The 26,795-nt window shown below is 48.8% G+C and overlaps 2 protein-coding genes across 8 annotated transcripts in view; both read right to left on the bottom strand.

Annotated features, from left to right (window-relative positions):
• Scamp4 (secretory carrier membrane protein 4) overlaps window positions 1-26,795 on the bottom strand; it is a 46,086-nt gene that overhangs the window by 3,943 nt on the left and 15,348 nt on the right. For 2 of the 6 annotated variants that reach the window (XM_070008639.1, XM_070008638.1), the window contains exons 3-7: window positions 9,372-9,424; window positions 7,182-7,310; window positions 6,695-6,851; window positions 5,226-5,327; window positions 2,018-2,135 (exon numbers count right to left, since the gene is read on the bottom strand). In XM_070008639.1, the coding sequence (XP_069864740.1) occupies window positions 2,018-2,135; window positions 5,226-5,327; window positions 6,695-6,851; window positions 7,182-7,310; window positions 9,372-9,378 (513 nt within the window). In that variant the 5' untranslated portion in view covers window positions 9,379-9,424. Of the gene's footprint in view, window positions 1-2,017; window positions 2,136-5,225; window positions 5,328-6,694; window positions 6,852-7,181; window positions 7,311-9,371; window positions 9,425-12,137; window positions 12,218-12,270; window positions 12,333-12,555; window positions 12,585-21,235; window positions 21,311-26,795 lie in introns of those variants that run through there. The other 4 variants (XM_070008637.1, XM_070008642.1, XM_070008641.1 and 1 more) reach the window with 4 other exon arrangements.
• Adat3 (adenosine deaminase tRNA specific 3) lies at window positions 12,496-21,303 on the bottom strand. Of its 2 annotated transcripts, none has more exons than XM_070008635.1 (2): window positions 21,236-21,303; window positions 12,496-13,799 (listed from the first exon to the last, which is right to left on the bottom strand). In XM_070008635.1, exon 2 carries the CDS (start codon window positions 13,681-13,683, stop codon window positions 12,502-12,504), a length of 1,182 nt encoding a protein of 393 aa, XP_069864736.1. In that variant the 5' UTR covers window positions 13,684-13,799; window positions 21,236-21,303; the 3' UTR covers window positions 12,496-12,501. The 2 variants fall into 2 exon arrangements, with proteins under 2 accessions (XP_069864736.1, XP_069864737.1); XM_070008636.1 differs by having other exon boundaries at window positions 12,496-13,583; window positions 21,236-21,268.

The following is a 26,795-nucleotide window of genomic DNA, read 5'->3' as shown; positions in this document are numbered from 1 at the left end:
AAGATTTTCTTTGGCTTTTTGGCTCAAGGCTGGCACTCTACCACTTGAGCCACAGCTTCACTTTTGGCTTTTGCTAGTTAAAATTGGAGATAAGTGTTTCAAGGACTTTGCTGGAAGGCTGGTTTTGAACAGTGATCCTCAGATCACAGGCTCCTAAGTAGCCAGGATTACAGTCATGAGACACAAGTGGCCAGCTTAACTATGTACATGTGTGTGTGTGTTCATGCACGCACATGTGCATGTCACTCCTAGGGCTTGAACTCAGGGTTTGGGCACTGTCTCTAAGGTTTTTTTTTTGTTGTTTTTTTTTTTGGGTCCGGTCGTGGGGGCTGAACTCTGGGCCTGCGCGCTGTCCCTCAGCTCTTCAGTTCAAGGCTAGCGCTCTACCACTTGAGCCACAGCGCCACTTCCGGCTTTTTTCTTTTTGCTTATGTGGTGCTGAGGAATCAAACCCAGGGCCTTAGGCATGCAAGGCAAGCACTCTACCACTGAGCCATCTTCCCAGCCCTCTCTAAGCTTTTTTGTTCAAAGCTAGTTTTCTACCACTTTGGGCCACAGTGTCACTTCCAGTTTTGGGGTAGTTAATTGGAGATAAAGAGTCTCACAAGCCGGGCCCAGTGGCTCACACCTATAATCCTAGCTACTCAGGAGGTTCACATCTGAGGATCACGGTTCAAAGACAGCACAAGCAAGGAAAGTCTGTGAGACTCTTTTTTTTTTTTTGGGTCCAGTCGTGGGGCCTCAACTCTGGGCCTGGGCGCTGTCCCTCAGCTCTTCAGCTCAAGGCTAGCGCTCTACCACTTGAGCCACAGCACCACTTCCAGCTTTTTTCTTTTTGCTTATGTGGTGCTGAGCAATCAAACCCAGGGCCTCAAGCATGCAAGGCAAGTGCTCTACCACTAAACCACCTTCCCAGCCCCTGTGAGACTCTTAATCTCCAATAAACCACCAGAAAACCATAAGTGGCACTGTGGCTCAAGTGGTACAGCGCTTGCCTTGAGCTGAAGAGCTCAGGGACAGTGGCTAAGCCCAGAGTTCAAGCCCTATGACCAACAACAACAACAAAAAGTCTCACAGACTTCCCTGCCCAGGCTGGCTTCAAACTGCAATCTCAGCATTCTGAGTAGCTAGGATTACAGACATAAGCAGGCACCCAGCTTATCTCTGAGCTTTTTTCATTCAAAGCTAGTGTTCTATTGTGTAAGCCACACTCTTACTCCCAGCTTTTTGCTGGTTAATTGGAGATAAGAATCTCATAGACTTTCCTGCCCCGAGTTGCTTCAAACTCATGCTTAGATCTCAGCCTCCTGAGTAGCTAGGGTTATAGGAGGTCTTCTGGGGGGTTTTGTTTTGTTTTGTTTTTTGTCAGTCATGGGACTTGAACTCTGGGCCTGGGCAGATAAAAGAGTCTCACAGACTTTCTTGCCTGGGCTGGCTCTGAATCTCAATCCTCAGATCTCAGCCTCCTGAGTACTATGATTACAGGTGTGAGCCACTGGTACCTGGCAAGGTCTTCTGTTTTTTTAACTCCATATTCTCTGTTATCAGCTCAGCTGCATACTAACCTTCCAGCAGGATCTGCCTCTATCCTGTCACCTGGCTACTAAAGGCTCATTTCTCTGTCCCTGAGGGAGATGGGGAGGGAGAGTCACCCCTCAGGCAGGCCTAAGGCTGTATGTTCAGAAGGCTGCCAGGTTGATCCATTGTGCTTGGGCACTTGTGGATCTAGGGGTTCCTAGGCCTAGACTTCCAGTACAGATGATGTAGTTTACTCTCAGTCCCTGTCCTTCTGTGTGGGGATTTTGTCACTACCAGGTAGAGAAGCCACATGGCTGCCCCGCAACATGCCAAATATTGAGTCTTTGTGAGCTCCTGTGAGTAACAGCTTGTTACTAGAGATGAAGTATGCACATCTGATGTGACTCTCTCAAAGAAAAGACATCCCTGATTTCATATACCTGGGATGGAGAGGGGAGAGGAATGGTGAGGGCTAGGTGGCCCAGGACTGAGGACTTACCTTCATGATCACAATGGCCATCAAGGCGGCCGTCAGGGAGAACATGACAGCTGGAATCAGCATAACCACTGCCACCCCAACATTAGTCTTGAATGTGACCATCACTGCCAGCCAGCCACTGCAGGGGCAAGAAAGTAAGTGGGCCTGGGCACACCACAGATAAGGGCCTGTTTGTCCTTTCTATGGCAATGGGTCACCAACTATCAGGTGAGCAATAACCCCATGAAGTGGTACTGTAACCAGCATTGAGGATGCAAGTATGAGTGCCAACAGGGTGCTAACAGCAGATTTCACTTGTCAAAATGAAGTTGAAATGAAACTCTGATCATACAAAATATTTATCAAAATGAACTCTAGGACATGGAAACAAGTTTTTGGGTTTTTTTTTTTTTTTGTCACTTTGTTTTCTTTACCTCTTATTTATATGGCTTTGGGAGGGGAAAGAGGGGCCACAGAAATGGAGGGACAAAGGATGAATAAATGCAGCAGTGGTAACCACTAGACACTATGTTGAAAACGAACTATACAACTTTTTTTTTGTTTTGTTTTTTTTTTGGTCTGGTTGTGGGGCCTGAACTCTGGGCCTGGGTGCTGTCCCTCAGCTCTTCAGCTCAAGGCTAGCGCTCTACCACTTGAGCCACAGCGCCACTTCTGGCTTTTTTCTTTTTGCTTATGTGGTGCTGAGGAATCAAACCCAGGGCCTCAGGCATGCAAGGCAAGCACTCTACCACTGAACCACCTTCCCAGCCCCAAACTATACAACTTATAGGTGAGGATGGGAGGGAAAAACTAGGAGAGAGCAAATAAAGGGATGACATCACCCTCCCCCCAAAAATGTACTCTTTTTCTTTTTCTTTTGGCCAATCCTAGAGATTGAACTTAAGGCCTGGGCGCTGTCCCTGAGTTTCTTTTGCTCAAGGCTAGAACTTGAGCCAGAGCACCACTTCTGGCATTTTCTGTGTATGTGGTACTGAGGAATTGAACCCAGGGCTTCATGCATGCTAGGCAAGTACTCTACCACTAAGCCATGTTTCCAGCCCCAAAAATGTACTCTTTACTTGATTTACATATTGTTTTTTTGGGTCCGGTCATGGGGCCTGAACTCTGGGCCTGGGCGCTGTCCCTCAGCTCTTCAGCTCAAGGCTAGCGCTCTACCACTTGAGCCACAGTGCCACTTCTGGCTTTTTTCTTTTTATGTGGTGCTGAGGAATCAAACCCAGGGCCTCTGGCATGCAAGGCATGTGCTCTACCACTGAGCCACCTTCCCAGCCCCCTCTAAAAAGGTTTTAAGGGCTGGGAACATGGCTTAGTGATAGAGTACTTACCTACCATGCATGCACAAAGCCCCAGTTTCGGTTCCTCAGTTCCACATTATCAGAAAAAGCCAAAAGTAGCCAGGCGCCAGTAGCTCACGCCTGTAATCCTAGCTACTCAGGAGGCTGAGAGCTGAGGACTGTGGGTCAAAGCCAGCCTGGGCAGGAAAAGCCAAGAAACTCTTATCTCCAATAAACCACCAGAACACCAGAAATGGCATTGTGGCTCAAGTGGTAGAGTACTAGCTTTGAGCTGAAGAGCTGAGGGACAGTGCTCAGGCCCAGAGTTCAAGCCCCATAACCGACCAAAAAAAAAAGAAAGAAAGAAAAAAAAAAAAAGCCAGAAGTGGAGTTCAAGCCCCAAGAGTGGCAAAAAGAAAAGAAAAGAAAAATAACAAAGTTTTTAAAGGCCCAAAGCAAACTTTAAAATAAAATTAAAAAATTAAAAAGTTGGGTCTGGGAATGTGGCTCAGTGGTAGAGTGCTTGCCTAGCATACATGAAACCCTGAGTTTAAATGCTCAGTACTGCATACACAGAAAAAGCCAGAAGTGGCATTGGGGCTCAAGTGGTAGAGTGCTAACCTTGAGCACAGAGAGACTCAGGGATAGTGCCCAGACCAAATTCAAGCCCCATGAACAACAACAACTAAATAAGTAAATAAATAATAATTTTTTTAAAAGGTTGCCAGGCACCTATGGCTCATTCCTGTAATCCTAGCTACTCAGGAGGCTGAGATCTGAGGCTCACAGTTCAAAGCCAGCTGGGCAGAAAAGTCCATGAGACTCATATTTCCAATAACCACCAGAAAACCAGAAGTAGAGCTATGGCTCAAAGTAGTAGAGCTCTATCCTTGAGTAAAAGAGCTCAAGAACATCACCCAGCCCCTGAGTTCAAGCCCCAAGTCCAAGGAAAAAAAGAGAGAGAAAACAAAAGGAAATCACAGAACAAAAGATTTAAGATAAGGCCTCACCAAGTCCACCAATGTTAGTATTGTGCCTCAATTCTCAAAATTAACTTTGAAAAAGCTTAAATTTAGCCTAAAAGTTTTTTGGGGTGGGAGCTGGAGGCTGTCCCTGAGCTTTTTTCACTCAAGGTTAATACTCTACCATTGAGTCACATCTTCACTTCTGTCTGGCTTTTTGATGGTTAATTGGAGATAAGGGTCTCTAGGACTTTTTGCCTAGGCTTACTTTGAACCATAATCAGATCTCACCTCTGGAGTGGCTAGGATTACAGGCTTGAGCCACCAGCACCCAGCCTGTGAGACTCTTAACTCCAATTAAATCACAGAAAAAGCTAGAAGTGGTTCGTTCTGTGGCTCAAGTGGTAGAGTTTTAGCCTTGAGCAAAAGGAGCTCAAGGACAGCACCCAGGCCCATAGTTCAAGCCTCACAGAGAGAAAGAGAGACGGTCTAGTCCAGATATACATGCAGCAGAAGCCTCTGCCAGCAGCCAGTTACCACGGGGAGCAGACACCACCCCACCTTCATTGGACCAGAGCCTCTCTGGAGACTACCAGAACCAGGCACCGGTGGCTCATGCCTGTAATCCTAGCTATTCAGGAAACTGAGATCTGAGGATCACAGTTCAAAGCCAGTCCGGGCAGGAAAGTCTGTGAGACTCTTATCTCCAATAAACCACTAGAAAACCGGAAGTGGCATTGTAGCTCAAGCAGTAGAGGGTTCGTCTTGAGCTGAAGAGCTGAGGGATAGTACCCAAGCCCAGAGTTCAAGCCCCACAACCGACAAAAAAAAAAAAAAAAGGGACTACAGGATACTGTTACCTGAGTTCCCATGTACTTGGGGTGCCTTTGTAACAAACAGCACACTACATATCTGACTAACACATACACAACACAATGTACCACACAACACTTAAGAGTGTTCAGAACTTACCATGTGCCCCAGCCTACGAAGCCAATTGTCTGGATGGCAGTCAGGATGAACTGAGCTCCAAAGATGAAGAAAAACAGCATGAAATTAAAGGAGCTGTCGGCTCTACAAAGGGACAAAAAACACTGCTGTGATGGTGACACTTGACACTTGTGTTGCTTTAACAAGTAATATTTTAACCAGGCACCATTGGCTCACACCTGTAATCCTAGCTACTCAGGAGACTGAGATCCGAGGATTGCAGTTTGAAGTCAGACTGCGCAGGAAAGTCCATGACACTCTTACCTCCAATTAACCACCAGAAAACGAAGTAGCACTGTGGCTCAGGTAGTAGAGCACTAGCCTGGAGCTGAAGAGCTCAGGGACAGCACCCAGGCCAAGAGTTCAAACAACATAATTGACTCAAAAAAAAAAAAAAAAGAGAGAGAGAGAGAGAAAGAGAGAAAAGAAAGAAAAGAATATTTCTCTGGGTAGCAGTAGCTCACAGCTGAAATTCTAGCTATTCAGAAGGCTGAGATCTGGTACAAAGCCAGCCTGGGCAAGAAAGTCCATGAAGAAAACTATAAGTGGCACTACGGCTCAAGTAGCAGAGCACTAGTCTTGAGCTGATGAGCTCAGGGACAGTGCCCAGGCTGAGTTCAAGCCCCACAAGCAATAAAAACAAAAACAAAAACAAACAAACAAAAAAGATTTGGCCTATGGGCTCTAGTTTGCTGACTCCAATATAAACTTCCAAGCCGGGCGCTGGTGGCTCACGCCTGTAATCCTAGCTACTCAGGAGGCTGAGATCTGAGGATCGCGGTTCAAAGCCAGCCCGGGCAGGAGAGACTGTGAGACTCCTATCTCCAATAAACCACCAGAAAACCGGAAGTGGCGCTGTAGCTCAAGTGGTAGAGCACTTGCCTTGAGCTGAAGAACTGAGGGACAGCGCCCAGGCCCAGAGTTCAAGCCCCACGACCGACAAAAAAAAAAAAAAAAAACAATATAAACTTCCACAAAGGAAGGAAGAAGCTGGGAGCCAGTGGCTTACGCCTGTAATCCTAGCTGCTCAGGAGGCTGAGATCTGAGGATCATGGTTCAAAGCCAGCCTGGGCAGAAAGTCTATGAGATTCCAATTAACCACCAGAAAACTGGAAGTGGCACTAGCTTTGAGCTGAAGAGCTCTGGGACAGTGCCCAGGCCCCAGAGTTCAAGACCAGCAATCCACAAAAGAAAAAAAAAAAAAAAAAAAGGAGGAAGAGATGTTGTTCACTCCACTAAAGCCCAATGAATACCAGGACCATTCTAGGCAGCTGGCACCAGGCTCAGCTCTGATGGGGGAGAACTGGTAACAGAAACCAGACCACAGTTGGGTGGGCAGCCACCCCAACACTAAGCAAGATCTTCAGCAGCAGAGATGTCCAGAGATGCCTACAGGGAGCAAGTGTGACAAAACCTGGGTATAAGCTGGCTCGTCCAAGCAGCTAACTTACCGAAAGGCTTTGTAGGCTGGTCGGAACCAGCACACATAGCCACATGGGGTAAAGAGCAGCAGCCAGAGAAAAGCCAGGCCAAAGTTGACTCCAGAACCACCACAAATCCACCAGACCAGACAGGCGATGAGGTTGACCCCAAGGGTGGTACAGTAAACTGGAAGGGAGGAAAGAGAAGGGTGGGGTAGACTAAGCAGGATAGAGAGAAGGGGCACTGGGTTGGATACCCACCTCCCTGGCCTCAGGACTTTCACACATTAGAGATGAGCTGGGGCAATCCATACTAGCAGGCCAGGCTTAGGATGCAGGGACAAGGGGATTCCTGGCAGGCCACTCAGGCCCTCAGGGAAGGTTGCTGTCCCCAGTTGCCCGAGTTGCCACGTCCACACTGCACAGTGCTACATTGGGATAGCAGCTTTTCCACAAAGGACACACAGTTTAGACTCCCCGCCAGCTACCAGTTGGTGCCTACAGCCCTAGGGCTTACATATCCAAAGGCGGTAGATCCTCTTCACTAAGACCTGGTGCTCAATGGGAATCTCATCAGAAAAGTCCTGGTAGAAACATGGTTTCAGCGGGATGAACTTGGGCAAAGGTGGAAAGTTGTTCTCCTTCCCTAAGGAAGGAAAAAACCCACAGGTCACATGATCACATTCTGTCCAAAGCATGTCAGGACATCTTTGTCTGTTCTAAGCTGGTGGAGGATCCCCCTAGAACCATAAATTGGCTGGGAAGGTGGTTCAGTGGTAGAGTGCTTGCCTTGCATGCATTAGGCCCTGGGTTCGATGCCTCAGCACCACAGAAGCAGAAAAAGCTGGAAGTGGTGCTGTGGCTCAAGTGGTAGAGCACTAGCCTTGAGCTGAAGAGCTCAGGGACAGCACCCAGGCCGAGTTCAGGCCCCACAATGGGCAAAAAAAAAAGAACCACAAATCACCTGCCCTGCCCCAGCTGGGCTCTAGCCCAAAAAGCCTCCATGTCAAGCATCTGACCCCTGGAACAGAGTTCCAGCCCCATGACCAACAACAAAAAAATTTCTTATGAGCCACGTGTCAGTGGCTCACATCTGTAATCCTAGCTATTCAGGAGGCTGAGATCTGGTACAAAGCCAGTCTAGAGAGGAAAGTCCACAAGACTCTTTTATTTGTTGTTGTTGGTTGTGGGGCTTGAACTGTGGGCTTGGGCATTGTCTCTCAGCTCTTCAGCTCAAGGCTAGTGCTCTACCACTTGAGCCACAGCACCACTTCCAGTTTTCTGAGTGGTTTATTGGAAATAAGAGTTTCACGGACTGGTCTGGCTTTGAACCTTGATCCTCAGATCTCAGCCTCCTGAGTAGCTAGGATTACAGACGTGAGCCATGGGGTGCCTGGCTCATGAGATTCTTTGTTTTTGTTTTGTTTTTTTGTTGGTTGTGGGGCCTGAACTCCTGGCCTGGGTGCTGTTCCAGAGTCCTGGGGCTTGAACTAAGGGCCTGGGCACTGTTCCTGAGCTTCTTTTACTCAAGGCTAGCGCTCTATCACTTGAGCCACAGTGCCACTTCCAGCTTTTTCTGCTTATGTGGTTCTGAGGCATCAAACCTAGGGCCTCATGCATGCAAGGCACTTTACCATTGAGCCATCATCCCAGCCCTCATGTGATTCTTATCTCCACTTCACTACCAGAAAACCAGAAGTGGCACTATGGGTAAAAGTGATAGAATGCTAGCCTTGAGGGAAAAACCTCAAGGACAGTACCCATGCCTATAATTCTAACTACTCAGGAAGCTGAAATCTGAAGATAGCAGTTCAAAGCCAGTCTATACAGCAAAGTGAGACTATTTATCTCCAATTAACTACCAGAAAACTGGAAGTGACACTGTGGCTCAAGTGGTAGAGTGCTAGCCTTGAGTAAAAGAAGCTCAGGAACAGTGCCCAGGCCCTGAGTTCAAGCCCCAGGACTAGCAAAAAAAAAAAAAAAAAAGGGGGGGGGTACAGTGTGAGACCTGCTCAAGTACTCCAGGCCTGTGTGCACTGCAGGACTGCAGCACAGATAAGGGAGTCCAGACTCTGAGGCGGCCATCAGGCAGGGGACATGCACCTGAAGTGAGTGCACCATAATAGGTCTAGGAGTGGAGAGACCGAGACCAGCAGGGAGATGATGGGAGGTAGGAGCTGCAGATGAACCTCCAAGGACTGCTTCACTTGTTTTTGTTTTTTTTTGATCAATTTTGAGGCTTGAACTCAAGGATTGGGAGCTTTTTCCACTCAAGGCTGGCACTTACCAACTTAAGCCACAACTCAACTTCTGGCTGGTTTTGGTAATTAATTGGAGATAAGAGTCTCACAGACTTTCCTGCCTGGACTGACTCTGAATTGCAATCTTCACATCTCAACCTCTAATAGCTAGGATTACAGGCATGAGCCATGGCACCTGGCTGCTTCATTCATTTCTGGTATAAATGAAGGTGACCATGTGACTCTGCCACTGTGGACATGGCGGATTTGCAGGTGGGCATGTCTGCACCGCACAGCTGCCCAAGGTGCAATAAGGCAGAAAGCCCTGTTGCAGGCTCCAGGGGTGGGGTGAGGTACTAGCTGAAACCATGGTCTCATATAGAAGCTGCTTACATCACTCCCACTGGGGGCCATGTCCTAGAGAAGAGAAGACTCCTTGCTTCCATGGCCTTCCTGGTGGGACTTACCTGACATTTCTGCTCTGGCTGATCTGGTCACCCTAGCTGAAGGCTGCAGCCACCTGAAAGGAAACAGGATGTCAGGGACCCCATAGCCACAAGTGACCAGATGCCCACTTGTAGCGTGGGTCCTAAGTGGGGCATCCATCATGACCAAAAGCCCCGTCAGGCTGGTTGCTGATGGCTGTTATCCTAGTAACTCAAGAGGGTGAGATAAGAAGACTGGGTCAGAGGCAGCCCAGTAGAAAATTCTGTGAGAAGCCGGGCACCAGTGGCTCACGCCTGTAATCCTAGCTACTCAGGAGGCTGAGATCTGAGAATCTTGGTTCAAAGCCAGCCCAGGCGGAAAAGTCCATGAGACTCTTATCTCCAATAAACCACTAGAAAACCGGAAGTGGCGCTGTGGCTCATAGAGCACTCACCTTGAGCTGAAGAGCGCAGGGACAGTGCCCAGGCCCAGAGTTCAAGCCCCATGCCCAACAAAAAAAAAAAAAAAAAAAAAAAATTATGTGAGATTCCAGCTCCAATTAATTAGCCAGCAAGATGCCAGTCTAGAAGCATGGTCAAGTGGTAGAGTATTAGCTGTGAGTAAAAAAGCTGAGATAGAATGTGAGGCTCTGAGTTCAAATTGCCATATTAGTAATTAAAAAAAAAAAAAAAGCCAGGCACTGGCTAAAATCCAACTAATCACTCAAATACTGGAAGTGGCATTGTAGCTCAAAGTGGTATAGCACTAACCTTGAACAAAAGAGCTCAGGGACAGTGCCTAGGCCGAGTTCAAGCCCCACAACTAAACAAACGAACAAACAATTGTTGGTGGCTTATGTTTGTGTAATCCTAGCAACTCAAGAGGCTGAGATGTGAGGACTGAACTTCAAAGCTAGCCCAGGCAGACAAACCCAAGAGACTCTTATCTCCAATTAACCAGCAAAAAGCCAAAGTGGAACTGTGAGTCAAGTGGTAAGGTGCCAGCCTTAAGCAAAAAAGCTAAGAACCAGGACCATCCTGAGTTTAAGACTCTGTACTGCTGCACATGTGCACACACACAAACACACACACACAGAGCCCAGTAGAAAGGCCAAGGTCAGCTACTGCCTCCACTGGTATCTCACAGTAAATGAGGCTAGTGATACTTCCCCTCAGAGCCCAGCTACTTGTGTGCTAGCTGGTGCTGGCAAGATGGGACAGATCAGGCTGGGTCCTGGTGCTTCCATCCCACCCTAAGAATTGTTTTTATTTTTATTTATTTATTGTTTTTGCTGGTCTTGGGGCTTGAACTCAGGACCTGGGCTCTGTCCCTGAGCCTCTCTGTGCTCAAGGCTAGCACTCTGCCACCTGAGCCACAGCGTCACTTCCGGCTTTTTCTGCTTCTGTGGTACTGAGAAATAGAACTCAGGTCTTCATGCATGCTTGGCAAGCATTCTACCACTAAGCCACATTCACAGCCCCCCACCCCAACTTCTGCCTGTGGTGTAAGATTGTTCCAAGTACCTCCTGACCCCTGTGAGGCCCTACTTCCCCGAGTCCTTGAGAACTGAGATCAAACTTACTGCTGTGACCTTAGGTTATGTCCTATGACCTCTTGGCCACAGTTGTTGCCCTCGATCCACAGAGCCATGAATCCTGACATAGCCTGAGTGGTAACCACAGCTCCTGTCAGAGTAGCCCTATTCCCAAGCCAGCTTCCTGAGTCCTGGAAGGTAAAGTTGCCAGGCCAGTGTGAGGGGCAGGCACTGGGGCAGGGAACTGGCTCTCCCCAGTACAGGTGTAAAGCTTTCAAGAATACCAACTTTCAGGGCTGGGAAGGTGGCTCAGTGGTAGAGCCCTAGCTTTGAGATGAAGAGCTGAGGTACAGCACCCAGACCTAGAGTTCAGGCCTCACTACCGGACCAAAAAAAAAAAAAAAAGATATCAACTTTCAGCTGGGCGCCGGTGGCTCACACCTATAATCCTAGCTACTCAGGAGGCTGAGTTCTGAGGATTACGGTTCAAAGGCAGTCCAGGCAGGAAAGTCCATGAGACTTATCTCCAATAAAAACCACTAGAAAACCGGAAGTAGCACTGAGCGGTAGAGCGCTCACCTTGAGCTGAAAAACACAAGGACAGCACCCAAGCCCAGAGTTCAAGCCCCATGACCGACAAAAAAAAAAAAAAGAGAGAGAGAGAAGAAAAAAAGAAAGGAAAAGAATACCAACTTTGTCCAGACCATCTTGCTCAAAGCCACTAGCCTTGAGACCCTCAGGGTCTCAGCATGGGATACTCTACTTCTTGGCCTCTCAGCCACTTCCTATCAGGCACTTTTTTTCAGTTACTTGCCCAGGACATTAAGCACATCCTTAAGGAGAGATCCTAACCCTGCCTAATACAGGAAGAACCTGTGTGGAAGACAGGCAGCCCAAGGCCCGCACTTCCTTCCATGGCTGGGGCTGTGGTTCCCGTCTCCTTCTAGCCACCTCCACTCTAGTACCACAGACCTCCATCCAGCACCAGCATAGCCCACCCTTCCTGGAGATGGGGCAGGCTCAGTCAGTCCCAGTGTCCTGGCCACTGTGGGGTCCCATGAGGCCAGGGATTCCTTCAGGGCAATAATTTAGGGGCTCCAGCAGCACCAAGTAGCGAGGCGTCAGGCACCTACTCTGAGTCCAGCACAAACAGCAGTTCCAGCCCTCCATCCTATGAACTTGTGCTGGCCCCTTTTGAAGTCCTCATTACAACTTATGAAAGACAGTGAATGGAATGGCCCAAAGCCTTTTGGTAAGATGTCCCCAGACTGACCTGTATCCAAACACACATAGAACCTTCCAGACTCAAGGAACGCCTCAGGACATACACTATATCCCTGATCACAATCTGCTCAGGGGTGTCCTTCCTGTTCCAGCCCCAATACCCCAGCTACTGTGACAGGCACCTCTATCCAGACAGAAGCTTGGTTTGGGGGTAGTTTATTTTCATATGCCATTGCTGTTTCCTGGCACAGTCATGAAGGACCACAGAGACTGAAATAGAGAACAGAACTCAGTCCCAGAGCTAGCAGAAGTGTGGTGGCATTTCTAATGGAGATAGGATGAAGCCTCTGGAATCTCAGATGCTGAGACTGGCCAGCAGTAGAGCAAGTTGTGGAAGCGGATGGGCACTAAGCCTATGTGTCAGGGTCCAGCCTGCTGCACTGATCTTCAAGGACACCTCGGAATACCTGGAAGCGGTGGTTGAGGTCGGGTTGGGCATGGATGCGGAAGCGAGTGCCCAAGGCACCGTCAGGTGAAGGTGCCCCATAAAAGACCCGCTGGATGCGGGAATGCACGAGGGCCATGGCACACATGGCGCAGGGCTCCCGGGTGACATAGAGATCATAGCCAGTGCACACATAGGGAAGGCCATCCTCTTCCTTGTCCTCATCCAGCTTGCGTACACGGCCTGCTTGGGGGCCCTTAAGAGTGGCAGTTGCAGGGGTGAAGGAGCAGGCTGGGTAGGGCTTGAAGTCATAGGTGCCACGGCCCTGGCCCTGGGCCACGAGATCGATGCACACCATGACAGCATGCAGCAGGGGGCTGGCCACATGGCTACAGTCGTGGCCTGTGGCTAGTACTCTGCCTGTGGCTGGGTCCACCACAACAGCACCCACAGCTTGCAGGCCCCGAGCCAATGCCTGCTGCGCTGCCCGTATGGCCTGCTCCATGTGCCTCTGCATTGCAGCCCGCTCCTGTGCTGAGAAGAGCTGTCCAGCCAGGGCACTGGTCACTTGCTTGTCCTCATGGAAGGATGTGGGCCAGTGGATCCTAGCTTCCTCAAATTGATCCCTAGTCAAGGGTGGCCGGGCAGGCACAGGTACCAGGAAGGGTGGCCCCAGGCCCTGAGGGTCCACAGCCGGCTTCGGGAGGAGCTCGGCCAGTGAGCGTACGCCCGCAGCTGGCCCTGCCAGGCACAGCAACATCTCCAGGGCATGGGAGCCACTGGCATCCCGGCTGGGCCGCACCCGCTTGAGGTGCGGCTGTGCAGGCAGTGGGTAGACAGCTGATATCTCCTTGAGGAGGCGTGAGGTCTGGCGTTTGTCAAGAACAGGTGCAGCATAGGCCAGCACCAGCTCCACATCCCTGGACTGCTGCTCAGATAGGACTGGGAGGGCTTGCCAGGGCACTGGCTCTGGCTCCAGGTTGTCAGTCTTCTCATGGCCATGCAGTTCTGTGAGGCCCAGGGCAGGTTCCATCCTCAATAAGGCTCTGACTGTGGAAACAGAGATTGGAGTAGAGCACTGTCCATGAGCTTTGGTAGGCCTGGGTGAGCTAGAGGAGTCAGTTCCTGGAGGCTCTATGAGGCTGAGCATGCTGAATTTGGAGGCTCATTCAGAAAGCTCCAGCCCAGGGTCTGCATATCACCAGTCACAATCTTGCTCACATCCTACTAACTCTTGGTGTGCAGAGTCTAAACATCCATTTAGCTCTTTAAAAAACAAAACAAAACAAAACAAAACAAAATGAAATTCATGTGCTATCAGGAACATATCTTTGTTTTTTGAGACAGGTTCTTGTTTTCTAGTCTAAACTGACCTGGAACTTGACATCTTCCTGGTCTTAGTGTTTCCACTGGGCATGCAACATAACAGCATCACTTTTAAGGAAGTATTCAGTAGATGTATAGAGATCCACAACCATCATACTGTGGAATTCTAAACAGTCACCACTCTGCACACACACCAGTGCTAGGCAGCCCCTAATCTGCCACCTGTATCTCCAGAAGCCAGATGAGCTGCTGGCAGGCTGAGGCCAGCTTCAGAGCCTTTGGTCCTATAGCAGGAGGAACTGAATCTGAAATCTGCTAACAGTGTTCTGAGTAGACCCCCACTAGTTGAGCCTATATGAAAAAGCAGCCCCTGCCAAGCCTTGGCCTCCAACAGGTAAGACCTCCATGAGTGGATTCAGTCATGCTGTGTCCACAGGCTAATGGACAGACATCACTTAAGCTACTAAATTTTCAGGAGTTACATAATGACAGAAAATGAACACACCAGGTTTGGATATGGGGTTACGTCCCAGAATAATGCAGTGTCTGCTCATGACCCAAAATAAATGCCCTTTTCTACACAGTTTCTATAAAAGACTCACCAGCCAGAACTACAAAAGGCTAGACAGAAGAAAGGAAAGAAAACATTGCCTCCCCACCCCTAAATGCAGCCCCCTTCTCCTACAGGAAGCCCATGCTTCCTATCCTCCCCCTTATCCCTGCACTATGGTGGTCAGGTGCACCTGACCCCCAAGACTCTCCTAGCTTCTGCCCCACCCGAGGCCCTGGAGGGCATGGCTGCTGTGGGCTGGGCTAATCTGGAGACCTGCCTATCCACTCCACCTGCCCCTTCTGCCAAGGCTCCTGGCCCTGCCTTGCAAAGCTGGACCTGACATCATCGCTGCCACCATCATCCTCAAAGTAGAAATGAGTAAAGAGAAGAGCAGTGCTGGCCAGGTGCCCCTCGTTCTTATCCCTGAGAACCTGAGCCCTCTTCTGCTTCCAGGCTTATAGACAGCCAGGATTCAGGCTTGTAGAGAACAGGCAGCCCCGTTGGGAGAATTTTCACTTGGGCAACAATGAAGGACAGTGCCTCTAGCTTCCCAATCCCTGGCCTGGGGCATTGATCCACTGGTCATCCTGAAGATACCTCCTCACAGCCATGCTTCTCTATCCCCAACACCTTCCAGGTCCACATCTGCTCCCAGCTGACTTCCCACAACAAGGAGCCCATTAGATCTGGAGGCTGAGGCAGGAGAATCATTTGAGCTCAGGGGTTCAACCCAGTCTGGGCAGGTTCTTAGTCTCAAAAAAATAAAGTAAAATGAAAATACAATCCCAAATCACAGCCCAGGAGCTAGACAATTGAAACATTTCCAATGTCCTAGGCCCAGGATCAGGATAACACTTGGACAGAGACCCTCCAGACAGAGGCCAAGGTATCAAAATGGCCCCAGAGTGAGCAGTTAGAACTGCACATATTACAAAATCATGAGAAGAAACTGTCCTTCCAAAACCTTATCAACACTTCCTCTCTTGGGCAGTGACTAAACACTCAGTTTCAGAGACTTCAAATGTTAAGCTGGGCACCTGTGGCACACGCCTATTATCCTAGCTACTTAGGAAGCTGAGATCTGAGGATCTCAGTTTGAACAGACTGGGCAGGAGTCTGAGACTCTTTTTTTTTTGGGTCCAGTCGTGGGGCCTGAACTCTGGGCCTGAGCACTGTCCCTCAGCTCTTCACTCAAGCTAGCGCTCTACCACTTGAGCCACAGCGCCACTTCCGGCTTTTTTTTTCTTTTTGCTTATGTGGTGCTGAGGAATCGAACCCAGGGCCTCAGGCATGCAAGGCAAGCGCTCTACCACTAAGCCAACTTCCCAGCCCTGAGTCTAAGACTCTTATCTCCAGGAAAAAAGAGAAGAGAAGGGAGAGGAGGGGAGGGGAGAAGAGGGGAGGGGAGAGGAGGGGAGGGAACAAAGGAAGGAAATGAAAGAAAGAGAAAGAAAGAAAAAGAAAGAAAGAAAGAAAAGAGAAAGAGAAAGAAGAAAATGGAAGTGGTGTTGTGGCTAGCCTTGAGCACCCAGATGGTGAGTTTAAGCCCCTCAACACATACACACAAAAAAGAACATGTACAGTCCTGGGGCTGGGAAGGTGGCTCAGTGGTAGAGTGCTTGTCTTGAATGCATGAGGCCCTGGGTTGGATTCCTCAGTACCACATAAGCAAAAAAGAAAAAGTCTCACACACTTTCTTGCCCTGGGTGACTTCAAACCCTGATTCTCAGATCTTAGCCCCCTGAATAGCTACAATTACAGCAGTGAACCATTAGTGCCTGACTTGCTTTTTCTTTTTGTCAGTCATGGGGCTTGAACTCTGGTCCTGAGTGCGGTCCCTCAGCTCTTCAGCTAAAGGCTAGCACTCTACCACTTGAGCCACAGCATCAGTTTTCTGGTGGTTTATTGCAGGTAAGTTTCACGGCCTTTTCTGTCCAGGCTGGCTTTGAATGGTGATCCTCAGATCTCAGCCTCCTGAGTAGGATTACAGGCGTGAGCCACCAGCACCTGGCTTAGTGTCTAGCTTTCTGTGAATTAAAAAAAATAAAAACAAAAACAAAAAACTATAAAGCTAGGAATGTGGCTTAGTGGTAGAGTGCTTGCCTCTAGCATGCATGAAGTCTTCGATTGGATTCCTCAGCACCACATAAACACGAAAAGCCAGAAGTGATGGAATGCTAGCCTTGAGCAAAAGAAGCTCAGGGACAGTGCTCAGGCCCTGAGTTCAAGCCCCAGGACTGGCAAAAAAAAACAAAAACAAAAAAAAAACAGTTACATATTAAAATGAGGGCAATGAGTATACCTTTGTGATAGTGTGCTGACAGCATATGCAAGCCCTAAGGCCATCCCAAGTATCACAAAAAAGGAGAGACAAAAAAAAAAAAGGGCTAGGAAGGTGGCTCAGTCATAGAGTGCTTGCTTTGCATGCTTGAGGCCCTGGGTTCGATTCCTCAGCACCACATAAGCAGAAAGAAAAAAAAAAGCCAGAAGAGGTACTGTGGCTCAAGTGGTAGAGTGCTAGCTGAAGAGCTGAGGGACAGCACCCAGGCCCAGGTTCAGGCCCCACCACCGGACACCCCCCCCAAAAAAAAGGGGGGGGAGGGGGACTGGGAAGTTGGCTCAGAAGTAGAGTGCTGCCGGGCGCTGGTGGCTCACGCCTGTAATCCTAGCTACTCAGGAGGCTGAGATCTGAGGATCGAGGTTCAAAGCCAGCCCGGGCAGGAGAGACTGTGAGACTCCTATCTCCAATAAACCACCAGAAAACCGGAAGTGGCGCTGTAGCTCAAGTGGTAGAGTGCTCGCCTTGAGCTGAAGAGCTGAGGGACAGCGCCCAGGCCCAGAGTTCAGCCCCAAAACTGACAAAAGAGAAAGAAAGAAAGAAAGAAAGAAAGAAAGAAAGAAAGAAAGAAAGAAAGAAAGAAAGAAAGAAAGAAAGAAAGAAAGAAAGAAAGAAAGAAAGAAAGAAAGAAAGAAAGAAAGAAAGAAAGAAAGAAAGAAAAATTGATTGAGTACTGGGCACCAGTGGCTCATACCTGTAATCCTAGTTACTCAGGAAGCTGAGATCTGAGGATTGAGGTTCAAAGCCAGCCTTGACAGGAAAGTCCATGAGACTCTTATCTCCAATTAATCACCAGAAAAACTGAAAGTGGCACTGTGGCTCAAGTGGTAGAGCCCCCACCTTGAGCTGAAGAGCTCAGGGACAGCACTCAGGCCCAGAGTTCAAGCCCCACAAGCGAAGGTGTGTGTGTGGGGGGAGTATGTGTGTGTGTGTGTGTGTGTGTGTATGTGTAACATGTTTTAAGTTAACTAAGGTGTATTATAAAGATGAATTTCAACCCTTCTTGTTGTACTTTTTTAAAAATGTAGCTTCTAAAAGTGTACTATATTAGGCCCTCAGTTTGATTTCTCAGCATGGAAAAATAGCTAAAGAACCAAAGAATATCTGTTGCTTTAGATGACACTGAACTACAGTGTAAGAGTTGTTCTGGTTGGTCTCAAACACAGCAGTATCTTGGAGTGACCAGCCCTGGTCCTTCCCTGGGGGCAAGGGTGCGCTAATCATTTTACAATCATAGGCTGCACTCCACTTTGGCTGCCAGGCATCCCTTAGTGACAGATTCAGACATCAGCCTATCCTACTGGGCGAGCACAGGGAGGCCTGCCACAGATAGCTTACCCTACTTATTGGTGATCAGGCAAACACATATGTGCAGTGGGGAACAGTGAGACTGGGAAGTGTGGGTGGTGTCTAGCATGCCTGAAGGGCCTGGTGCCACCACAGCTGCAGCTGCCTGAGGCCCCATGGCAGGCAGGGCCCATAAGAGGGTCATGGTGCCCTCTGGATTCGCTGAACCACACACCAATTCTTTTGGCTTGCATGGCCTGCCTAGGCCACAAAAGCTCCACTGTGTACAGGGTAAAAGCCAAACATAGTCTCATTTGTCCCCAAGACTACAATTTCTGACTAATGAAAAAAACAGAACAAAATGACAGAAATTAAGAAGGAGGCCATCAGAACCAGATACCTAGGATTCTAACTTCTGGGGATTGGGAGGAGAGCAACTAAAGTCATGGAGAGCCACAGGGAAGAAAAGCTCCTTCTGGGTTTACTGTTGCGATGGCTGTCCAGAATGACAGTGGACTCAACAGTAACTCCTCTACCTATTGCAGGTCCAAAGGGTCTAAGCTGGACAAGAGGCTAGGAACTTTCCCTTAATCAGATCCCAGAGGAACAATGGACTATAGGCCTGGTGTCCTGAAGAAATGGATCCACATTTTTTTTTTTTTTTTTTTTTTTGACTGTGGGGCCTGAACTCTGGGCTTGGGCACTGTCCCTCAGCTCTTCAGCTCAAGGTCAGCGTTCTACCACTTGAGCCACAACGCCACTTCCAGCTTTTTCTGCTTATGTGGTGCTGAGGAATCAAACCCAGGGTCTCATGCATGCAAGGCAAGCACTCTACCACTGAGCCACCTTCCCAGCCCCTGGATTTGCATTTTAAACCTAATATGGCTTTGGCATTTGTTCAGGGTGGGTCAACATGCATGGTGAAATTTCTGGTGAGTGCTATGCTAGGTGGCCTCCTCTTACCCACTGATGAGGAATCCAAAACAGTCAGAGCTTTGGCCCTACATGTGCCCAATCAGAAAGCATATAGGACACTAGAGGTTCCATCCAGCTCTACAGTCCCTAGCTGGGACATGTTAGGCACCAGTTGATCCTCTCTAGCCTCGCTTCCAACCTCGTGCCAATCTGACCAGTCAGGCTTGGAAGCATAAGCAGAAAGGGACAGAATACATACTAATCTAGGCATTGTCCTGAGCTACACTCAAATAACTCCACAAAAGAGCCCCATAGCTCCATGGGTAAGTCCACATAAAGGCTACCAGAGGCAATGCATCTATACCTAGGCAAGAAAGGCAGGCAAAGCCTGACAAGGAACCTGAGTAGAAGGATCAGCCAACATTCAGTCTCATGACACCTCACCCAGGGGAATGTTTATTTCAAATGTAGTTTCCAAGCTGAGTGGAGGAGGGCCCATATATGCTTCCCAGGTGAGTAGACTCACCATATAAAACAAAGTCAAGCCGGGCGCCAGTGGCTCACGCCTATAGTCCTAGCCACTCAGGAGGCTGAGATCTGAGGAGCACGGTTCAAAGCCAGCCCGGGCAGGTAAGTCCGTGAAACTCTTATCTACAATAAACTACCAGAAAACTGGAAATGGTGTTGTAGCTCAAGTGGTAGAGCACTAGCCTTGAGCTGAAGAGCTGAGGGACAGCACTCAGACCCAGAGTTCAAGCTCCATGACAGGAAGAAAAAAAAAAGGCGAATTAAACTACTATGAATTTGGCATAAGTGAATAGTGTGTTTTAGTATGTTTCATGCAATCTTCAAAATATTCTTTGTTAAAAATATTTGATGGGCCAGGCATGGTGGGCTAGGCCTGTAATTACAGCTGTGTGGGAGGAAGTAGAAGGGTCTTTGTTTTTAATTCTCAGGTTCATCCAGACAAAAATGCAAGACCCTAGCTGATAAATGAAACTAAAGCAAAACTGGGTGGGAGCCTGGCTCAAATACTGAAACACTCGGGCTGGGAAGGTGGCTCAGTGGTAGAGCGCTTGCCTTGCATGCATGAGGCCCTGGGTTCAATTCCTCAGCACCACGTAAGCAAAAAGAAAAAAGCCAGAAGTGGCGCTGTGGCTCAAGTGGTAGAGTGCTAGCCTTGAGCTGAAGAGCTGAGGGACAGTGTTCAGGCCCAGAGTTCAGGCCCCACAACCGGACCCCCCTCCCAAAAAAATATTGAAACACTCGCCTTGTAACAAGACCACTTTTGGTGTCAATAAAATTCAAACTTCATCCAGATGCTGGTGGTTCACACCTATAATCCTAGCTACTGAGGAGTCACAGTTCAAAGCCAGCCCAGGCAGGAAAGTCTGTGAGACTCTTATCGCCAATTAACCACCAAAAAAACCAGAAGTAGACCTGTAGTCCCAAGTGGTAGGGCACTAGCCTTGAGCTGTGGACAGTGCCCAGGCCCTGAGATTAAGCCCACGACCAACCAAAAAAAAAGTGGGACCAATGCCTAAAGAAAAACTGCTGGGGCTGGGAAGGTGGTTCAGTGGTAGAGTGCTTGCCTTGCATGCACAAGGCCCTGGGTTCGATTCCTCAGCACCACATAAGCAGAAAAAGCTGGAAGTGGTGCTGTGGCTCAAGTGTTGGAGCGCTAGCCTTGAGCTGAAGAGCTGAGGGACAGCGCCCAGGCCCAGAGTTCAGGCCCCACGACCAACAAAAACAAAACAAAAAAAGGGAGAAAGAGAAAAAGAGAGAAAAAGAGGGGGGGAGGGAGGGAGGAAGAGAGAAAGAAAGAAAAAAAAGAAAGAAAAACTGCTGATGGAAAACACACACCACGATCAGAAGCTAAGTAAACAAGCAACCGGGAAGTAGGGGACTGGCCCCCACCTACCGACGCAGGATATCCCGGAAGCTACCCTGCCGTACGGGGTCTCCGGACCCAAACGCATATTATGTGCATGCGCAAATATGCGACGAGTTAGGAAATTGGGGTGGGGGTGGGGGGAGTCTTGCAGCCTAATGCGCAAACGCAGTAGTATTGCCAGCTTGCGCACGCACGCGCGGACACCCGCCCACATGCATGCCTGCCCGCCCGCCCACCCACCCACCCGGGACGTGCGCGAGCCTGGCCGGGCCCAACATGACCCCCGGACAGTCCCACACTCCGCCAACGTCTAGACCACCGTCATTACTCCAGTTCCTCTTTTGCGGAAACCTGCGCTGAGAGAACCCGGTCCCCAGGCGCCAGCTCACCTGAGGGACACCGGCCCGAGCGCTCCGCTTCACCAAGTCCTAGCAACCGGCCCGCCTATCGCCGCGGGGCACGACGGGAGCCTAGTTTAGGGGGTGGGGCGTGCGCGAGACAGAGGCAAAGCGAGGACTACAAATCCCAGCAGGCTACGCGTGTGGCCACCAGACTCTGCTCACCTCCAACACAGCACCTACTTCCTCTTCATGCCCGTTCTAGGGCATACAAAGCACAAGGCAAGTTTTGGGTTCGAGGCCCACCTGGTGATGGCGATAAACTAGGAGGCGGAAGCGCCTTTGGGAAATAAGCAGTGTAGTAGGGACACCAAATCTAAGAGGGAAACGGAATATTTGTCTGCCCCAGGGACCTGCATGATACCAAGTTGCAGTAATGCTCTTCACCTCAATGGAATGACCATGGTCTGGAGCCTGGGCCCACTCCAGGTCTCAGTTTTTCCATTTGTACAGTGGGAGAGAGAAACCTCTTGACTCCTGAGCACATTTTAAGAGTAATTCCAGTGATTTCTTTTAGTTAAAACACATGCAGAGCCGGGCACCTGTGGCTCACACCTGTAATCCTAGCTACTCAGGAGGCTGAGATCTGAGGATGATTGTTCAAAGCCAGCCCGAGCAGGAAAGTCTGTGAGACTCTTTTTGTTTGTTTGGTCGTGGGAGCTGTCCCTTGGACTCTTCAGCTCAAGGGGAGCCGCTCTACTGCTTGAGCCACATCGCCACTTCCAGTTTTCTAATGGTTTATTGGAGATAAGAGTCCCACGGGCTTTCTCGCCCAGGCAGGCTTTGAACCCCAGTCCTCAGATCTCAGCCTCCTGAGTAGCCAGGATTACAGGTGTGAGCCACTGGTGCCCAGCTATAAACTTCTTTCTTTCTTTCTTTCTTTCTTTCTTTCTTTCTTTCTTTCTTTCTTTCTTTCTTTCTTTCTTTCTTTCTTTCTTTCTCTCTCTCTCTCTTTCTCTCTTTCTCTCTTTCTTTCTTTATTTTTTTTTTTGTTAGTCGTGGAGCTTGAACTCTGGGCCAGGGCGCTGTCCCTCAGCTCTTCAGTTCAAGGCTAGTGCTCTACTACTTGAGCCACAGCACCACTTCTGGCTTTTTCTGCTTATGTGGTGCTGAGGAATGGAACCCAGGGCCTCATGCAAGCACTCTACCACTGAGTCAATTTCCCAGCCCCCTGTGAGACTCTTATCTCCAAATAACCACAAAAAACAAACAAAAAAAAAAACAAAACAGAAGTGGTGCTGTGGTTCAAGTGGTACATCATTAGCCCTGAGCTGAAGAGCTCAGGGACAGCACCCAGACCCAGAGTTCAAGCCCCATGACTGACAACAAATAAAACCAAAAAAAAACATGCATAGGGTAATTTGTCACCCCACACACTTGGCAATGCTTAGAGACATTTTTGTTGTGAAACTGGGTAGGAGTTACTAGCATGTAGTGAATGAAGGACAAGGGTACAGCAGCTCAGCACTCTGCAATGACCAGGGTGCCGCCTCAAATGCCAGCAAAGTAGGAGTGCACCAACCTTGATTCAATCGCACTGATCAAGGATGGAGGAAAATTCAGATATAAAAGTATCCTAAAGGAAAATAATAATTGTTAAGTTTACATTTTTCTTGGGTTGAGATGTAGCTTAGTGGCAAAGTGCTTGCTAGCAAGTGTAACAACCTGTGTTTGATTCCTACTACCAAAAGAGAAAAGAAACACAGTTTAAAAAAAAAAATGAGCTGGGAATATGGCTTAGTGGCAGAGTGCTTGCCTAGCATGCATGAAGCCCTGGGTTCCATTCCTCAGTACCACATAAACAGAAAAAAGCCAGAAATAGCACTGTGGCTCAAGTTGCAGAGCCTGCTAGCGTTGAGCAAAAGAAACTCAGGGACAGTTCCCAGGCCCTGAGTTCAAGTCCCAGGACTGACAGTACAAAACAAAAACCACTGGGTGCCAGAGGCTCAAACCTATAATTCTAGCTACTCAGCAGGCTGAGATCTAAGGATGGAGGTTCAAAGCTGAGCCAGGAGTCTGTGAGACTATTATCTTTAATTAACAGAAAACTGGAGGTTGGCCTTGTGGTGTAAGTGGTAGAGTGCTTGCTGAAGAGCTCAGGAACAGCACGCAGGCCAGAGTTTAAGCCCCACCACTGACAAAAAACAAACAAAACCAGTTTTCTCCTTGTAATACAATAGGCTGAAATTTAATATCCCAAAGCTCTAGTCTCAGGGCTGGGAAGGTGGCTCAGTGGTAGAGCGCTTGCCTTGCATGCATGAGGCCCAGGGTTCGATTCCTCAACACCATATAAGCAAAAAGAAAAAAGCCGGAAGTGGCCCTGTGGCTCAAGTGGTAGAGTGCTAGCCTTGAGCTGAAGAGCTGAGGGACAGCACCCAGGCCCAGAGTTCAGGCCCCACGACCAGACCCAAAAACAAAACAAAACCAAAGCTCTAGGCTCTATCTCTGACCACCTCAACAAACAAACAAGCTAGATGCCAGTGGCTCACGACTGTAATCCTAGCTAATCAGGAGGCTGAGATCTAAGGATTGTAGTTCAAAGCCAGCCCAGGCAAGAAAGTCTGTAAGATTCTTATCTCCAATAAAAACCACTAGAAAATCAGAAGTAGCACTGTGGTTCAAGCAGTAGAGTACTGGCCTTGAGCTGAAGAGCGCATGCACAGTGCCCAAGCCCAGAGTTCATGCCCCATGACTGACCAAACAAACAAGCAAAAATCAACAAAAGGGGCTGGGAAGATGGCTCAGTGGTAGAGCGCTTGCCTTGCATGCATGAGGCCCTGGGTTCGATTCCTCAGCACCATATAAACAAAAAGAAAAAAGCCGGAAATGGCGCTGTGGCTCAAGTGGTAGAGCGCTAGCCTTGAGCTGAAGAGCTAAGGGACAGCGCCCAGACCCAGAGTTCAGGCCCCATGACCGGATCCAAAAAAAAAAACAACAACAAAAAAGCCAGATACCAATGGCTCGCCTTTAATCTTGCTATTCTGTAGGCTGAGTTCTGAGGAGCACAGTTGGAAGATAGATGGTAAGAGTCTCTTATCTCCAATTAATGAGCAAAAGGCTGGAAGTAGAACTGTGGCTAAAGTGGTAGAGCTCCAGGACTGGGAAGGTGGCTTAGTGGTAGAGCGCTTGCCTTGCATGCATGAGGCCCTGGGTTCGATTCCTCAGCACCATATAAGCAAAAAGAAAAAAGCCGGAAGTGGCGCTGCGGCTCAAGTGAGCGCTAGCCTTGAGCTGAAGAGCTGAGGGACAGCGCCCAGACCCAGAGTTCAGGCCCCATGACTGGACCCAAAAAAAAAAAAAAAAAAAAGTGGTAGAGCTCCAGTCTTGAGCAGAAAAATCAATCAAAAGGATCTCAAGCTCAAGACCAACCTGTCTCAAATAATGGTAATAATAATAAATTGAAGTCATGGGGCCATAAATATTAGCATGCACATAGCAGCATTACTTTGGGAGTACTGGGGTTAGAAGTTAGGGCCTTGGCCAGGAGCCAGTGGCTCATGGTTGTAATCCTAGATATTCTGGAGGCTGAGATCTGAGGATTGCAGTTCAAAGCCAGCCCGGGCAGGAAAGTCCTTGAGACTCTTATCTACCTGGAAACCAGAGTGGCGCTGTGGCTCAAGTGGTAGAGCACTCGCCTTGAGCTGAAGAGCCGAGGGACAGTTCCCAAGCCCAGATTCAAGCCCCACGCCCAACAAAAATAAAAAGGAACTTAGGGCTTTGTGCTTACTAGGCAGGCACACTATCACTGAGTCACACTTTTTATCCTTTATTTTTTTGTTAAATTGGGGATCAAACCCAGACATTGCACTTGCTAGGAAAGCACGTTGTCACTGAGCTACGTCCTAGCCCACTGAGCCAAATTTCCAGCCCTTATTTTGAGTTAGGATCTCACTTTCAGCCAATTATGCACCTGGAAGGTTATCCTCCTATTTTTCTTTTTTCTTTTCTTTTCTTTCTTTCTTTTTTTTTTTTTTTTTTTTTTGCTGGTTATGGGGCCTGAATTCTGGGCCTGGGCCCAGTCCCTCAACTCTTCAGCTCAAGGATAGCGCCCTACCACGTGAGCCACAGCACCACTTCCGGCTTTTTCTTTTTCTTTTTTTTGGTCCAGTCCTGGGCCTGAACTCTGAGCCTGGGCGCTGCCCCTCAGCTCTTCAGCTCAAGGCTAGTGCTCTACCATTTGAGCCACATTGCCACTTCCGGCTTTTTTGCTTATGTGGTGCTGAGGAATCGAACCCTGGGCCTCATGCATGCAAGACAAGCATTCTACCACTGAGCCACCTTCCCAGCCCTATCCTCCAATTTTTCAGTTCCTACTTTAGCTCAGATGACAAGTGTGCATCATCAGCATCTGGCTATAGCAACACTGTTTACCACAGCCAACGAGTAGAAGTAACCCAGACTAGCATTCACTGATGAGTGTATTCATAGTACAGTCTGTCCTTGGAGATCAGTATCACTCAGTCCAGGATCACTAGGTCAGAAACAGGTAAGAAAGATACTGTATTCTTATTACTGGAGTAGGAAGCCCCATTGCAAGCCTGGACCTGACCTCTCTGTCCTCTTGGTGCCCATCTTTGAGCCATAGGGCCTGAACTCTGAGCCTGGGCTAGCCCTCTACCATGTGAGCCACAATGCCACTTCCAGTTTTTTGGTGGTTTATTGGAGATGAGTCACACGAACTTTCCTGCCCAGGATAGCTTTGAACCCTTTAGATCTCAGCCTTCTGAGGTGCTAGGATTACAGGTGTGAGCCTGTCCCTCAGCTCTTCAGCTCAAGGCTAGCTAGCACTCAACCACTTGAGCCATAGCGCCACTTCTGGCTTTTCTTTTTCTTTTTGCTTATGTGGTACTGAGGAATCGAACCCAGGGCCTCAGGCATACAAGGCAAGCGCTCTACCACTGAGCCACCTTCCCAGCCCCCTGGGATACCATTTTCTTTGGTGCAAACTAGTCTTCTGGTTTAGGAATAATTTGCTCCTTTTCAGTAAGGATTGTCTCTGTTTGGCAAGGGGAGCTTCTGTATGAGTTAATCTGACCATGAGCTGTGAAAATACAGCAATACTTCATGCATGCATTGAGAGGAGATGAGAGGGACGGGAGGGGAGGGGAGAAGAGGAGAGGGAAGAGCAGAGGAAAGGAGGGGAAGGGAGGGGAAAGCAGGGGAGGGGAGAGCAAAGGAGAGGAGAAAAGAGATGTTCAGTGACCAGGGAGTCTACATCTAAACCTTTCAGTTCAGCATAACTTTGCATTCAAGCATGTGCAGCAAAAATTTAGCACTCTGCCAGGTGCCAGTGGCTCATGCTTGTAATCCTAAATACTCAGGAAGCTGAGATCTGAGGATCACTGTTCCAAGGCAGCCAGGGCAGAAAAGTTTCCATTGAGATTCTTTTGTTGTTGTTGTTGTTCATTGTGGGGCTTGAACTCTGGGACTGGGTGCTGTCCCTGTGCTCTTCAGCTCCAGGCGAGCACTCTACTGCTTGGGCCACAGCAGCACTTCTGGTTTTCTAGTGGTTTATTGTAGATAAGAGTCTCACTGACTTTCCTGCCCAGGC

This window comes from Dipodomys merriami, unplaced genomic scaffold, assembly GCF_024711535.1.
Source record: "Dipodomys merriami isolate MVZ:Mamm:240054 unplaced genomic scaffold, mDipMer1.0.p SCAF_70, whole genome shotgun sequence".
Taxonomy (NCBI): Eukaryota; Metazoa; Chordata; class Mammalia; order Rodentia; family Heteromyidae; genus Dipodomys; species Dipodomys merriami.
Note: the sequence above shows the minus strand (reverse complement) of the source record. Positions and strands in the feature narration are given on the sequence as shown.